Genomic DNA, 15,133 nt, shown 5'->3' on the forward strand with positions numbered 1-15,133 from the left:
AGCTAGCTGAACAGTGTGCAGATCTTATCAGATGTCAAGTCACTTTGAAAATGCAAGAACATTTATCAGCCATCAACACATTGATGCTGACAAAAGTTTGACACACAACACCAGAAAGTGTGAGATGGGTTTGTGAAGGGCTTGTGATTGTGTGTTTTAGATCATCACTATCAGAAAGGAATGTTTGATAGTGTGACTGGTAGGTAACACACGTCTCTGTGTTTTGACGGGGTTGAGGGAAACGGCAAAGAATAATTCTACATGTTTGACAAGAAGCAGAAAAACAGCACTGATTTTAAACTTTGGCCTGATTGTTACCAACTCGCTCTGATTATTTGGTCATTTGGTGTTTGGAGTGCCCACAACCAAATAATCGTCGACAGGTGCTGGAGCAGAAGACAGAAGTCAGTTTGGTGTGCATTCATAACAATACTGTGCAGTGCTGGATCCATTGTAATAGAGCCTGATTGTACTCTGCTTTTGTTCTCCGTTACCTAAGTGGAAGCAATGAAATGTGTGTTGCGGTGTGTTCAGCGCCGGCGGCGTCTCCTTTCCACTGTGCAGTACGGCCTCTTCTCAGCTAACGTATTTTCGTTCTCGAGTGAACATGACTATGTGCTGCATACGATACACACCCTGATGTCAGTCACACTGCAGTTCAGTTCTTTTCAGATTACACAACATAGTGAAATATACATCTGCACAGTTTTCAAGATAACAACATCATCTTTTGCTTTTTCGTGTGTGAGTAAAAATGATTGTGTGTTAGTCATACAAAAATTAGGATCGTCGGAGAGTGTTATGCACTGCTGCCTCACAGCAACAGCATCCTGAGTTTGAACTGGGACTTTTGTCACTCAAAGTTCATATTGATTTCCTCTGGACAGGCATTTTCTTGCCGTTGCCCTTGATCAAGGCACTGGCCTCAGATTTAGTCTCCAGGCAGCCACAACACTGTGGCTACCAGATGCTCCTCTATCAGGGAGGTCAAGTGCAGAGTATAATGTATAACATTTCCATATATGTATGACTTTACAAAAAATGATCCAAGCAGCAGGGACCAAATACTTGTTTGCTTCTGGACCCTTATTGTCTGTCTTTGTGTCCGCTCATGTTATTGTTTTATATTCAGTTTAATATGCGCCAAAATATATGCTGTTTTTACTTTGTGGTTTTGACCCATGAACTGTATTGGTGTGCATCTGCGTCTCCGTGAATGAATGAGTAAAAACAATACATTGGTGGTTCTGATATCTTCGGTCCTGACTCAGAAAGCCTGTGTCTTTTGGAGATAATCCATTAGAAACTCAGATGTGCATTAATACAAACTGAATCTGCTTTTAGCACAGAGCAGCAGGAGGCGCCTTTAGGCCACCGATGGCTCGCGGTAACCTAACTAGTGTCACTAATGTTAAGTTTGATGCTGATGAACATGATTGGTGGAAGGTTGGAAGGGTTAGTGTTGTCAGTTGAGATGTGGACGGTGGAACAATGTCACTTATCTGAGATCTGCACTGAATTAAATGCTATCAGCTTGTTTTCTTGTTTCATTGTCTTCACATAGACAGCCTCGAGGCCCAATGTGCATTACTATCATATTATTATTATTAATTAGAAGTTAAAGGTCCTTGTATATTTGTATGTATACCTTGTTCTATATTTGACATCATTTCCATTCAAATTTATTCAGATTTTTCATGTAAATAACACAACAGAGAACTATGTTTCAATATCAAAAAAGACAATGTAAAAATATTCTCAAGACCAGTGAGGCAATTCAATATTTTTAATGATGAAGCGCAATAAACATTTCTTTTCAGACAAAGTTTTGGAGTTGCTCTTTCAGATGGACCATCGTAGACTCAGACAAAAGCTCACTCTCGGTCAAACTGACGTTGGTCCATCTCCTGCTGCGCTGCCATCGCCTCCTGTTGTCCCTTGATAAGGCTGATGGGGAGAGAGGATTTAGTGAGTTCAGCTCAACAAAAGGACAACTAATGCAACGAGCGGTTGTTAAATTATAAAATGACTTACCCATGGATCTCCTTGCCAACTAAATACAACAGACAAGAGAAAAACACGTTATTCACGTTCTTCTTTGTAATGCCGTGTTCACACCAAAAGAGTTGCAAAATATTCATGCGAGTAGATTACATGTAAAGGCAATGCACAGACGTGGTTGTGAAAAAGCATATTTTTCATCGGGCGGTGCAAATGAGCAGAAAAAGCATTGCGAAAATTTGCTTTTTCACTTTTTTGCCAGGTGTTGTAATATTTCAACTCGGGGAAAAACTTCGCTCAACGGTGAGTTGCGAAAACCAGTCAGCGTTGAGCAGCTCAGCAATGAAGTACTATGAAACATGACTTTATACATTATTAGAAAATGTGTTTTAATGTGTTATTGTTGTAAAGCATTAATAATTGCATTTGTTTTCTTCACTATAATTAGACGTATTGATTAATTACACAAGTGCAAGTTCAGGTACGTAATGTCAAATTGTGAAAAATAAAAATATATATATTGGAATAGTTACTGTGAATAAGTCCTTGTACAAGGGATCCGAAGAAACACTCCCCGGGCTCAGCCATGAGGACGACCAGCGACAACACAAGAAAGAAAGTGATGAACTTCATCCTGGAAAACAAGACACAAGCTAACAGTGAATATTCAGCCTGCCTGCAGCCTGGATTTTACAAAGAATTAAATGATTGTCAGGATAAAGAAAGAAAGATGATGATACTCACTTCTTTCCACAGACCGGGGGTAGAAGTCAACAAGGGCAAAAAGAGCAGTGTGAGATTCACAGGTGGTGCAAATCTCTGTGGGTTGGTAGATGCACATCTCTTTTTATAACTGGGGATAAATTCCCTTACTCATTGTTTGTGCAGTGGTTTTCAATATAGGAAGCTCTTTTTTTCATGACGGCGTCAAACAGATATCTTAATCTGAAGAAAATGTTTTTTTCATTGTATGTTCATATCTGTATAAATTTTCATATTTTTAAATATTTAAATCAAACTTGTATGTTGAGGTGCTCTTCAATGTGTTGAATCAAAAGATTAGACAACAGAGTAAGATGCACACAAGCAAGGAAATTAACATTGTATTTATTAACTTAATGAAGGGGCCTATCGGGCGCAGGCCCAGGGGCCTTAATTGCCCCCTGGTCTTCTTCTAAAAGATCTCACTCAAAGAGACACACACCAACCAGGTAGACACTCAAGGAAACAACAACAAACAGACAGAACAAAGCTATGAAGAGGCACAGAACATTGACAAAAAGAGACAAAACATCTACAGGAAAAAAACACTTCATCTGTTCAATTACTGTATTTGGTCAATAATGTTCATTCCCTCATATGAAACAAAAACAAACAAAATACAAAGACATAGACACAATGATAGTGCGCATCACATTTGCATCAACGTTGCTCATTAAAAAGCTGCAGGAACAAAAGACGTCCTGAACCTTCCAGTGGAGCATTTTGACAACAGGAGCTGGTTGTGTCAATGTTTTTTGAAAAGTAAGAAATGCAGCTTTTTTTTTTTTTTAATAAGCAAAATGTTGTGAAACCAGTATGACTAAGGCATTTGAGAAAACCAGTAAAGGGAAATGGTCAGCACAAATGCTGCAACATTACAAGCTAGCTGGACAGTGTGCAGATCTTATCAGATGTCAAGTCACTTTGAAAATGCAAGAACATTTATCAGCCATCAACACATTGATGCGGACAAAAGTTTGACACACAACACCAGAAAGTGTGAGGGAAGTTTGTGAAGGGCTTCGTCACACCCACAGTACACGTGAAGTACTCATGGTCGAGTCAGAAAAAGGTCCGGCTGAACCGAGGGAGAGGATCCAAAAGTGAATCACTTGGTGGCAGACACCGGCACATAATTCCTATACTGTTGCGTTCCCACCGGTTAACTTTATATATATATATATATATATATATATATATATATATATATATATATATATATATATATATATATATATATATATGCACCAACATCACCAATATAAGATATTGTTCATATTGTTTGCTTCCATGATTTGTACATTTGTTTTCTAAATGGACCCTGGTGCGCAGAGACACTACCACTTATGTCCACATGGGGTGCCAGAACCAACACAACATGAATTAATATTCTCACCGCTGACATCGAAGCAGACTGACTTGTGGGTCATGACACATCTGTCGTCGGCTCATATCCCATGTGGATACAATAATGCACTGTGTTCTTCTTTGTAATTGTAATTGTTTTAAATAAATATATTTCCACATTTCTGTATTTCTTTATTTCTTTCTGTCTGTATTTATGTGTCCACACGTATTTCTTCATTTATTTATTTCTGTATTTCTGTGTTGTTATATGCAAATGAGCTGGAGCGGACGGAACCTCATTGTTGAACAGGATTGGTCAATTAGGGGAGCAAGACAGATTAATACATTCCTGTATTTAATTAATAATTTATACATTTATTTAAGCATTTATTTATTCCTGTATTTATTTGGACATTTATTTAAGCATGTATTTATTTATTCCTGTATTTATTTGGACATTTATTTAAGCATGTATTTATTTATTCCTGTATTTATTTATTTATACATTTATTTATTCTTGTATTTATTCAGGCATATATTTATTTATGTATTCATACTTAAGTCATTTTACGTCCTCCATATGCAGGACCCCATCGTCTGAACGCCGTCTCTCCGGGTTTGTAGAAGTTTGTGTTTGACAGTGTCCACCTCCAGCTGTCCAAGTACAGTCCTATGCAGGCTCTCTGAAAGCAATAATTCATTGTGATATAAAGAAATTGACTTTCAGATGGTTTTATTTACAGTTTGAATTCTGACAATCAGTCTGATTAATTATTTCAAGTCTGTCTTAAAACAATATTGAGCCCAATATGAACATTGAAAAAGGTTTTATTTGCTGTCATAATGTACTAAGCGTCTCGCAACAGTGACGGTTGAGCTAATGGCTAGCAGCTGAAGATGCTAACAGATAGCAATGCTAACAGTGCTAACAATGCAAAAAAGGCAACATGACTCCACTATAGTTGTACATGGATGAGGTTTGTTCGATGAGATATTAATTAATGCTGTAAATATCCAGTACAGATGAGCATATTGCATTAAATCATATGTTTTGTATGTAAAATCATATTCTGTAAAGTAACTAAGAAATACTCACATGAAGTACAAGTACACACTTGGGTCCAGTTCATCTGCATCCTTTCCACCAATGTGTGGTTGTTAAACGTTCAGACCACCTGTCACTGACTTCATAAAACTCACAGAGTTGAAGGCGGCCATTTTGCTTAAATCCACCGTTTTCTTCAGGGTCTTCAGGTCCTCCAGGTCTCGTGTGGTGAGCAGGTCAGTGTAGTTCTTTCTGCAGTGACGCTGTGCTTCAGTCATGTTCTTCAGCTCATACACAACATGGTAGTGACGCTCAGCAGCTGATGACACGGCACACAGCCCTGGATACACAAACGGCATGTTTATTTTTCATCAAATCTTTATTGATTTTGTAGATGCGTTAAGTGGCAGTAAAGAACAGGACAAAAAATGATATCTATAGTGTGCATATGCAAACACATGTATACATACATAAAGATACACAAACATGTAACCATTCAAACATAAATAAAGGTATACGTGCATATACACATACGCACTATATGCATACAGTGATGATTACCTCCTCCTACTACTAACGATATACACCGCCCTTAAACGTCTTCAAATATTATACAAGGGAATGTATTATATTATAAAACAGTTACATACACTGTTGGACTTTGCTTGATGCTGTAGACAAACATTACATTGATTACATTTAATATGAATAATTGAACTAATGCAAATTATTATTTTACATTGAAGTAAAAAAATAGGAAGAAAGAAGGAGAAGTAACAGTCACAGGAACAAATTATTAAACAGTATTGTTATAAAGTCTAAGATGGTAAAAGAATAAAAAGATATTAAAGTCTTGCCTGACACAACTACGACGCTCAGCTGACGTTTGTCCGTATCGTCTCCTCTCTGGTTCTCTGTCAGGCGACTGTTGAGCTGCAGCTTCATTTGCTTCCTTAAATATCATACAGATCTAGTAATAACTGACCGTCTTTTGATATTTGGTTTGATGATTCAAACACAACCAAACCAAAGAAAAAAAACATCACTCAATTGAAATATTATAATTATAAGACTAATAGTAAATATACAGACAGCAGTTAACATAGTAAGTATTAACATTAGTATTTAAAAACAAGTATTCATTATAATAATTAAATAGTATAACAAAACAAATGTAAAAAGTGATAATAATAATTTAATAATTTTAATAGTATTCATAATTGTTGCAATTTGAGGCCCATAGTTTATAGGCTTCTGTAATTTCTTTCAGGGGCTTCTTGTAAAGTAAAGATGTGGATGTAAAGATATAGTGCAGGGACCTGAGCAGAACATTTCTTTATGAAAGAAGAAGAGTTGATCATTCCCAGACGTCACACTGCTGAGCTCAGCTTACATGAAACCTGAAGGGCGAGGCAAACAATCACACACTTTCCATCTTCAATATTATACTTATTGTCTTCCCGTCGGGGGTCATAGCTCTGCATTGTCTATTCCTGCAGTCTATTTATGCATCCTTGGTTTTTATCTTCTAATTTTTGTACATTGCAGTGATTGCCTTGATGTCAGAGTCACACTGTAGTTCAGTTCTTTTCAGATTACACAACAGTAGATTGTGAAACAACATCTGCACAGTTTTCAAGATAACAACATCATCTTTTGCTTTTTCATGTGTGAGTAAAAATGATTGTGTATTAGTCATACAAAAATTAGGATTGTCGGAGAGTGTTATGCACTGCTGCCTCACAGCAACAGAACTGGGACTTTTGTTAGTATTGATTCCTCTGGACAGGCATTTTCTTGCCGTTGCCCTTGATCAAGGCACTGGCCTCAGATTTAGTCTCCAGGCAGCCGCAACATTATTATTATTATTAAGAATTAGAAGTTAAAGGTCCTTGTATATTTGTATGTATACCCTGTTCTATATTTTACATCATTTTCACTCAAATATATTCAGAGTTTTCATGTAAATAACACAACAGAGAACTATGTTGGCGTATTGCAGTTTATTTTTCAAAAACAGGCCAGTGAGGCAATATCATATTTTTAATGATGAAGCGCAATAAACATTTCTTTTCAGACAAAGTTTCGGAGTTGCTCTTTCAGATGGACCATCGTAGACTCAGACAAAAGCTCACTCTCGGTCAAACTGACGTTGGTCCATCTCCTGCTCCGCTGCCATCGCCTCCTGTTGTCCCTTGATAAGGCTGATGGGGAGAGAGGATTTAGTGAGTTCAGCTCAACAAAAGGACAACTAATGCAACGAGCGGTTGTTAAATTATAAAATGACTTACCCATGGATCTCCTTGCCAACTAAATACAACAGACAAGAGAAAAACGCGTTATTCACGTTCTTCTTTGTAATGCCGTGTTCACACCAAAAGAGTTGCAAAATATTTATGCGAGTAGATTACATGTAAAGGCAATGCACAGACGTAAATGGTTGTGAAAAAGCATATTTTTCATCGGGCGGTGCAAATGAGCAGAAAAAGCATTGCGAACATTTGCTTTTTCACTTTTTTGCCAGGTGTTGTAATATTTCAACTCGGGGAAAAACTTCGCTCAACGGTGAGTTGCGAAAACCAGTCAGCGTTGAGCAGCTCAGCAATGAAGTACTATGAAACATGACTTTATACATTATTAGAAAATGTGTTTTAATGTGTCATTGTTATTGTTGTAAAGCATTAATAATTGCATTTGTTTTCTTCACTATAATTAGACGTATTGATTAATTACACAAGTGCAAGTTCAGGTACGTAATGTCAAATTGTGAAAAATAAAAATATATGTATTGGAATAGTTACTGTGAATAAGTCCTTGTACAAAGGATCCGAAGAAACACTCCCCGGGCTCAGCCATGAGGACGACCAGCGACAACACAAGAAAGAAAGTGATGAACTTCATCCTGGAAAACAAGACACAAGCTAACAGTGAATATTCAGCCTGCCTGCAGCCTGGATTTTACAAAGAATTAAATGATTGTCAGGATAAAGAAAGAAAGATGATGATACTCACTTCTTTCCACAGACCGGGGGCAGAAGTCAACAAGGGCAAAAAGAGCAGTGTGAGATCCACAGGTGGTGCAAATCTCTGTGGGTTGGTAGATGCACATCTCTTTTTATAGCTGGGGATAAATTCCCTTACTCATTGTTTGTGCAGTGGTTTTCAATATAGGAAGCTCTTTTTTTCATGACGGCGTCAAACAGATATCTTAATCTGAAGAAAATGTTTTTTTCATTATATGTTCATATCTTTAACTTTTAAATATTTAAATTAAACTTGTTTGTTGAGGTGCTCTCCAATGTATTCAATCCAAAGAGAGACAACAGAGTAAGATGCACACAAACAAGCAAATTAACATTGAATTTATTAACTTAATGAAGGGGCCTATCGGGCGCAGGCCCAGGAGCCTTTATTGCCCCCTGGCCTTCTGCTAAAAGATCTCACTCAAAGAGACACACACCAACCAGGTAGACACTCAAGGAAACAACGACAAACAGACAGAACGAAGCTATAAAGAGGCACAGAACATTGACAAAAAGAGACAAAACATCTACAGAAAAAAAACGCTTCATCTATGCACTCACTGTATTTGGTCAACAAGTGCTGCCTGTCAGTGTAATTCATTGTTATTAGCTGTGTGTGCTTTTCTAAAAACCCCATCTTGCATCGTGCGAAAAGCAGCGCAGAGGAACTGTCATGCTAATTTAGACCGACACAGTTGTACGGTTCACGCCTCGCGCCCATGTTTGCCACAGCACTTTTGATCAACCGTTTACCCATCGACGTGTTGGCCCTACAATGAGGTGTGGTCAGTTGCATTGCTGCAGCAACGGTAGCTCCGGGCTGCAGAAAGTGATCCCGCTATTGAGCAACAAAAACTTGAAGTCAATGCTTTTTCTCACAAAATGTGCCATGAAGAGAGGATCCACTGAGTGCTCGGATCGCACTCAGTGGATCCTCTCTTCGTCCAACTGTGTGTGAAAGCTTAGACGCAGACTTCATCCCAGTGTGCAGGCCCTCTCCCTCTAAACGGTTGCATTTAGAGCCTCTTTGCCAGTTCCTGGCTGCAAGCCTGTGCGTAACGCAGCCTCTTCAGCCTTCCCCTCAGCCCTTTCGGTCCGGTGGCATCGGAAAAGCAATGCCGTGCTCGTTATCGAAACCTCCTCTTACCGCACAGTCGCAGATAAAGATCCGGCTGTCATAATGAGTATCATACGATGTGAAATGTGATTTCAGTTGCGGGCTGCGTGGAATTTTGTTTGCTCCCGACGTTTTGTCCAAAAGCCACAACTTTTGAAAAAAAGGATTCAATTGTTTCCAAAATGTTTTCATGCAACAACATATTCGAAGTCCGGTCTTTAAAAAGGAACTGCAGAAAACTCTTCACCTTTTCAATACGTAGAGTCAGTCACTTTGATAGCAATGCGCCTGGTGTATGGATTATGGAAATCAATATAGTATTGGTAAAGGTTCAGGCATTGACCCCCTACTTACACTCCCTCCAACTTTTATGGTGCATTCTCTGATTCACAAAGATTTCTATGTCCATTGTTTCATTTTTGGATCACTACCATCCGTTACAAGTCCAGTCATGTAAATGATATCACTCACATAGATTATAACGCTTCATCCTAATCCCGCCGTATAGATTGGTTTTAGTATTGATACAGGATTCAAAAAGACAATCTGGTGTCAGCTCGCGAGCAGCTTTTAGTTCCGTATGTCAAAGTCAATTCATCATTTCTCAGAACAGTGGTGAGTATGCTTGGAACTGAAATACACCCCCCCCACTCTTTTTTATTTATTCATGTGAATACGCAGAAATATAATGTGGAACTTGCATCTGGGGATTTCAAGACAACATTCTGAACATCGTTCCTCTGTTTCGTTGAGCAGTTCAAACCAGCTCAAACCGGTATACAAGCAGTTTGGTGAACCTGAGGAGTGCATGAAGCTGCCTTGTTGTTCCCACATTGTGGTAGAAATTATGAACTGATTAACTAAATAAAAAAAGGACCCAAAATGAAATAGATTGCATACTTTGGTAGCTTTAGTTTTACTGATATTCTAACCAGACAACCAGTATGTAAAGTACTGGCAAATATAGAGAACACAATGGTTAATTGTGACATGTCATAAACGAGGCATTTATATTGAACACAATGTGTGCCAAGCATGGATCAACCCACTTCTATTGATCCAAAGAGCAACTTTTCAGACAAGAGTTGGCAGGAGGTATCGGACTCTGGCACCAACTGTATGAAACACAGATGGAGAATGAGTGATAACCTACGTCTGCTCACATTATTATACGTCCCTAGTACTTAACAAGGGTTAAACCAGTTTTCATGAAAGAAATGTGCTGAGTAATAATCACCTTTTTTCGAATTTTGTGCTGGTCTTAACTTGGTTTCAAACGAAAAATGTAATTAAATCATCATAGTCAATCATAATGCTAATATTCAGTGTACAATATTCTCATTACCTCTGCTTAAAATGTTAGAGAGATTAATGCTTTCCACGCATTATATTGATGATTGATACCACGTCATTGTTAGCCAAGTCAAGCTTTTTTTAAAATGCATTTCTTGTTTATGAAAATCAGTGGGTAAGAAGGAAAATAAGACTCATGATGGTTAAGTTGAATTGTCTTGAACAACAATGAAAGCCAGATCAAATCATCACTTGCTCAGTTGCTCTGGCTGTCTGATCCATGCAGGACGGGTCTCATCCAGACGCTGTGGGGCACTGACCGAGCCGCTTTGGAGTTGAGACCAGATACATTTTTCCCATGCACACGTATGGGTGTGGGGTGTATTTAATCCGAATGGGGCAATGACTACTCACCGTATCAGTGTTGATAGCTTTATCATTATCGCATGGCTTGTTTCCTCTTTTCATGCAACTTAGAGGAACCAACAGAGAGAAAGATGGATGAAAAAAGGGGAAATGGTGGTAACTGAGTTCTTTCTGCCCTTTTTCAGTGAAACCTCTGAAAACCTCATTTAAACCTATCATGATCGAATGATCTTAACTACCTTCATCAAATTTCCAAGTTCCACTTTTGATCACCGGGGCTCTAATTAAAAGTGTACGATAAAACACGACATCGGGCTCATCCACTCGCAAAGTCCACCAAATATATGCAAAATGACTCGCCTGCACACTAATAAAACTGAATCCTGCACAAAGCAGCACTGGTATCGGCATCCAGGAGCCTCAGCCATGATGGAAACCAATCAGCAGGCTCTAATTGAACTGAAGGGCATGTGTGTAAGGTGAGACCTTTCTGCTGACCACATTTGCAGTATTTGAACTAACCAAATACGGCACATTGATTTTGTTCAATGGAGACATTTTCAAGCAAAAACTGTCACGTGGGATGAAGTCATGTGTGTGAAATGTACCTCGGGATGTCCTCGGAAGTGACAGCTCTCCAAACTGACTCCACTCGTGTGGCAGTTCAGATGGGGATGTGTCTCAGGACTAATCAGTGCCAAGAATATGAGCGTCTCGGGATGACCCGCGCCACAAGCTGAGGGTCAGTGTCTGATCCTGATGTCAGCCAGGTCTCAGAGACACCGTCAGGTCTTACTGCAGCGCTAAAGTTTCAGAGGGATGCAAAGTCACCGCATCAGCTAAAATAGATGTACTCATTCCTTCCTGCTGTTATACTTCTGTCCACCTCTTGTCTGTAATACCAACAGTTATCTTGCAAGGCTGGATTTGAAGATGAAATGAGCTTCATGTTTCACCAAATGCCACATCACCTCTAAACCACACCCCGACAGAATTGTGGAAATTTATTTTAAACTATAATCTATTTTTTTTATTTTACTCACTCAGCTTTATTGGCCATATAAGCACCACATACAAGGAATTTGACTCAGTTTGTTCTATTGCTCTCAACGTATTAATTTAGCCTTGAATACTAAATAACAGATTTCATTACACACTTAATCTGATGGAATTTAAGGTATTTTACATGTTTTTCTCTCAGAAAAAAGGCTTTCCTTAACTGACATGTACCTCCCATCCTCTCGAGTCTTCCTATTAAGTGTTCATTTTCTACACTGACTCCACAACCTGCTAATGACAAATCTGAGGTGCTTGCAGGACTTGGCCATATCTAATAGGATTTTCAGAATATTTCGCTGCTGTCATAACTTGTCATGCATCACAAGCAGTTACAACCTAATGAAGTTAGAGACGAAAAGTTTACTCCAGTGCAAGCAACTCATTTGTTGAACCTTTTACAGCCGCCTACATTTCTGGCATGGCAGACTTTCAGGTAAGAATCGTGATCAATTATGGGGTCAAATGATCATCTTTGAGGTAACATTGATCCTTTCATAAGAGTAAAAGTTCAAACTGTTGGTCCACGCCGGCTGTGATCAGCCTGGATTCATGTTCGTTAGAAGAGATTCCAAGAAGCAATTTTTAATAGTGACAAAAGTATGAAAACACCTTGCTGGTATTCTTCTCCTCATCTGTGTTGCAAAAAAACTGCTGGTAATTAGTGTGCGGACAGAAATGCATAAATACTGTTGTTCCTGTATTTCTGAATACATTGCTATCGTCTGAATAATCGTGCATCTCCCGGTTGAGTGAAACTTTATACCTGAAGCTACTGAGTTGATGCTCGAGCCTCAACTATTATTATTTCTTGTTTTATTGTCATCTCTGAGCATGAGTACTTCTTTCATCCCGTGCAGCTGCAGTACAACTATCATGTTGAGTGTTTGGCTGTAGTCTTTGAGGTTGACTTGGTATACCGTAGCCCTGATGTGCGAATGTCATGCACACATCTGGGCATGTGACATCTGGGCATATGATGGCTGGGTGTCCAACCTCGAACCCCAACATGTAGACCCGGAAATGACACAGGTGAGACGTGGCGTCTGTCGAAGTGGACTGTCTGCCTGTCTCTGTTCCCCAAAGAAAGTTTTTGCTGGTAATATCTCAGCTATAACTACTCCATAACAATGCATTATTCATTAAATACACACATACACGCCCGCGCTCTCTTCCTTTCATTACAGATGGAGCTGCCACTCTCTGACTGCCGTCTGCTGGATTTTAGGGGTTCTGATGCCACTCAGTGGCTATTGAATAAGGACCCTGAGAGACCCAGCTTTAGCCTAATCCCTACTTGAAAGCTATCCTTCCTCTAATTCAATCCCTCTTTAAACCCTCGCTGGAGACAGACGAGTGCCGCATACACACACACACACACACACATCCATCCATCCACACACATACATGCATACACACCTGGATTAATGCAGTCATACTTCAGTGGCCGTTCCAACAAAATACAGGAACTGAATAATGATAGACGCTTCAAGGATATAACATTCAAAACAGGGATTTTTATGCTTACAGTGGCATTGATTTTAAGTACTCTTACAGGATGACATTTATCCACTTCTATATTTTTTACTTTTTGAAATTCCAAGCTATGGAGTTGGCATAATAATTAGGAGATATTGTACAATATATGAACATGACCTTGATCGTCTTTAAGTTATCGACTTATTATAGACTCCATATAGCAGGAAATGATGAGTGTTTTTCATAGTAAAGCAGCTCATGTAATATTTAAATCTAGATATAATTTCAGTGACAAAACTCAACGTAAACAACATTTTTGTGATGGAAACAGCATTTTATTAGCTTATGATCGGAGGAAGCTAACAGATCTGCAACAGTTAATATGTTAAATTAAAACTAGGTCACATTTTTATGAACAAATTATGATTTTGGTTTGTTCACAAACCTGAGGTTGACTTGTTTTACTCCACACCAAACACAGGACGCATCACTTCCTGCTTGTTGGAAGACTTTCCTAACACATCCAGACAATATGCCGTTACACACAGAAAGAAGACAGACCAGTTATAAACCAGTGGATCTGAAAATGAACCCAGACTGACTGGATGTAGGATGGATGGTTTTAAAAGCAGAATTTGGCTGAACTTGATACACATTGTCTTTTAGAAAAGCAGAGGACATTGCATTCATAAAATTGATAGAAACAATACAACTATGTTCAGGAGGATGCTTCTCAAAGACGTCAACATGCGAGACCCTCAACGTCTCGGCAATGCAACAGAAAACCAAGAGATAAAAAAAGCAACAAGCAAGGACAACATGCGTAAATGTGTCTGCAACAGTTGCACAGGCCTGGTGGGCTGCCAAGCCAACATCAACAGCTCCTCAGATCCAACAGAAGACATTTCTGATGTCTGGTCGGAGAGTCTGTTGTTTTCAAATGTGTTTCTTTCTCTTTGAATCGTCTCCTGCTGCAACATGAAATAAAGTGTGTAAGCATGGATTTGTTTTGTTCACATCAAAAGAGGTGAATGAAAGTGTGTTGGGACACTCCGGCATGTGCAGCGGGGATTCTTGTGTTTTTGAAAATGTCTGACAGCCATATTGGAGACCATTTTTAACGCAATGTCAAACATGGGAGTGGAAAACAAGTGAGCATATATTTTCGACCCCCTCAAAAGAAGAAACATACATTTACAGATATATGTCACGTGTTGTTATACGTTTTATTAATCGGTGTTGTCCATATAGAAATATACACGTACACAGTTGGGCCAACATGTATACAGTGTGCTGCTCCCTCAAGAGGAGAATTTGAGCATTATGGTGTCCTGACACAAAACAAGTTTGTTTCAAATTGTGTTTTAAATAGCAAAGCCAGGAACAAAAATGTTTCAAAAAGAATTGACTTCACTTCACAACGTCAGTACTGACCTTGTTATTGAGCAACAGCCTCTTAGAATTGTAGCCAAAAAGCTTAAACTCATTCTTCACTTGTGATTATCAAGTGAAGAATGAGTATTATTTAGGAAAATGAATACAGAATATAAGCTTTTATGTTGATTTAAGGATATTGGTTTCTCTGAAGTTTGAGCATAATGCTCGATGTGAACACAAACGATGTATCGGCTCTGGAAACACACA

General features: G+C 38.8%; 2 protein-coding genes across 3 annotated transcripts in view; one reads left to right on the forward strand and one right to left on the reverse strand.

Annotated features, from left to right (window-relative positions):
- The window catches only part of LOC137785399 (exostosin-1), a 185,075-nt gene that overhangs the window by 99,590 nt on the left and 70,352 nt on the right, over positions 1–15,133 (forward strand). The gene's annotated exons all lie outside the window — the stretch shown is intronic.
- Positions 1,769–8,227, reverse strand: LOC137785400 (pteroicidin-alpha-like). The gene is made up of 5 exons (XM_068576575.1): positions 8,168–8,227; positions 7,957–8,057; positions 2,535–2,654; positions 2,035–2,053; positions 1,769–1,947 (listed from the first exon to the last, which is right to left on the reverse strand). The coding sequence occupies exons 2-5, from the start codon at positions 8,054–8,056 to the stop codon at positions 1,875–1,877; spliced, it is 312 nt and encodes a 103-aa protein (XP_068432676.1). The 5' UTR covers position 8,057; positions 8,168–8,227; the 3' UTR covers positions 1,769–1,874.

The sequence above is a fragment of the Clinocottus analis genome, unplaced genomic scaffold (genome assembly GCF_023055335.1).
Source record: "Clinocottus analis isolate CAN_PGR_092001 unplaced genomic scaffold, fCliAna1.0.p SCAF_15, whole genome shotgun sequence".
In the NCBI taxonomy this organism is placed as follows: domain Eukaryota; kingdom Metazoa; phylum Chordata; class Actinopteri; order Perciformes; family Cottidae; genus Clinocottus; species Clinocottus analis.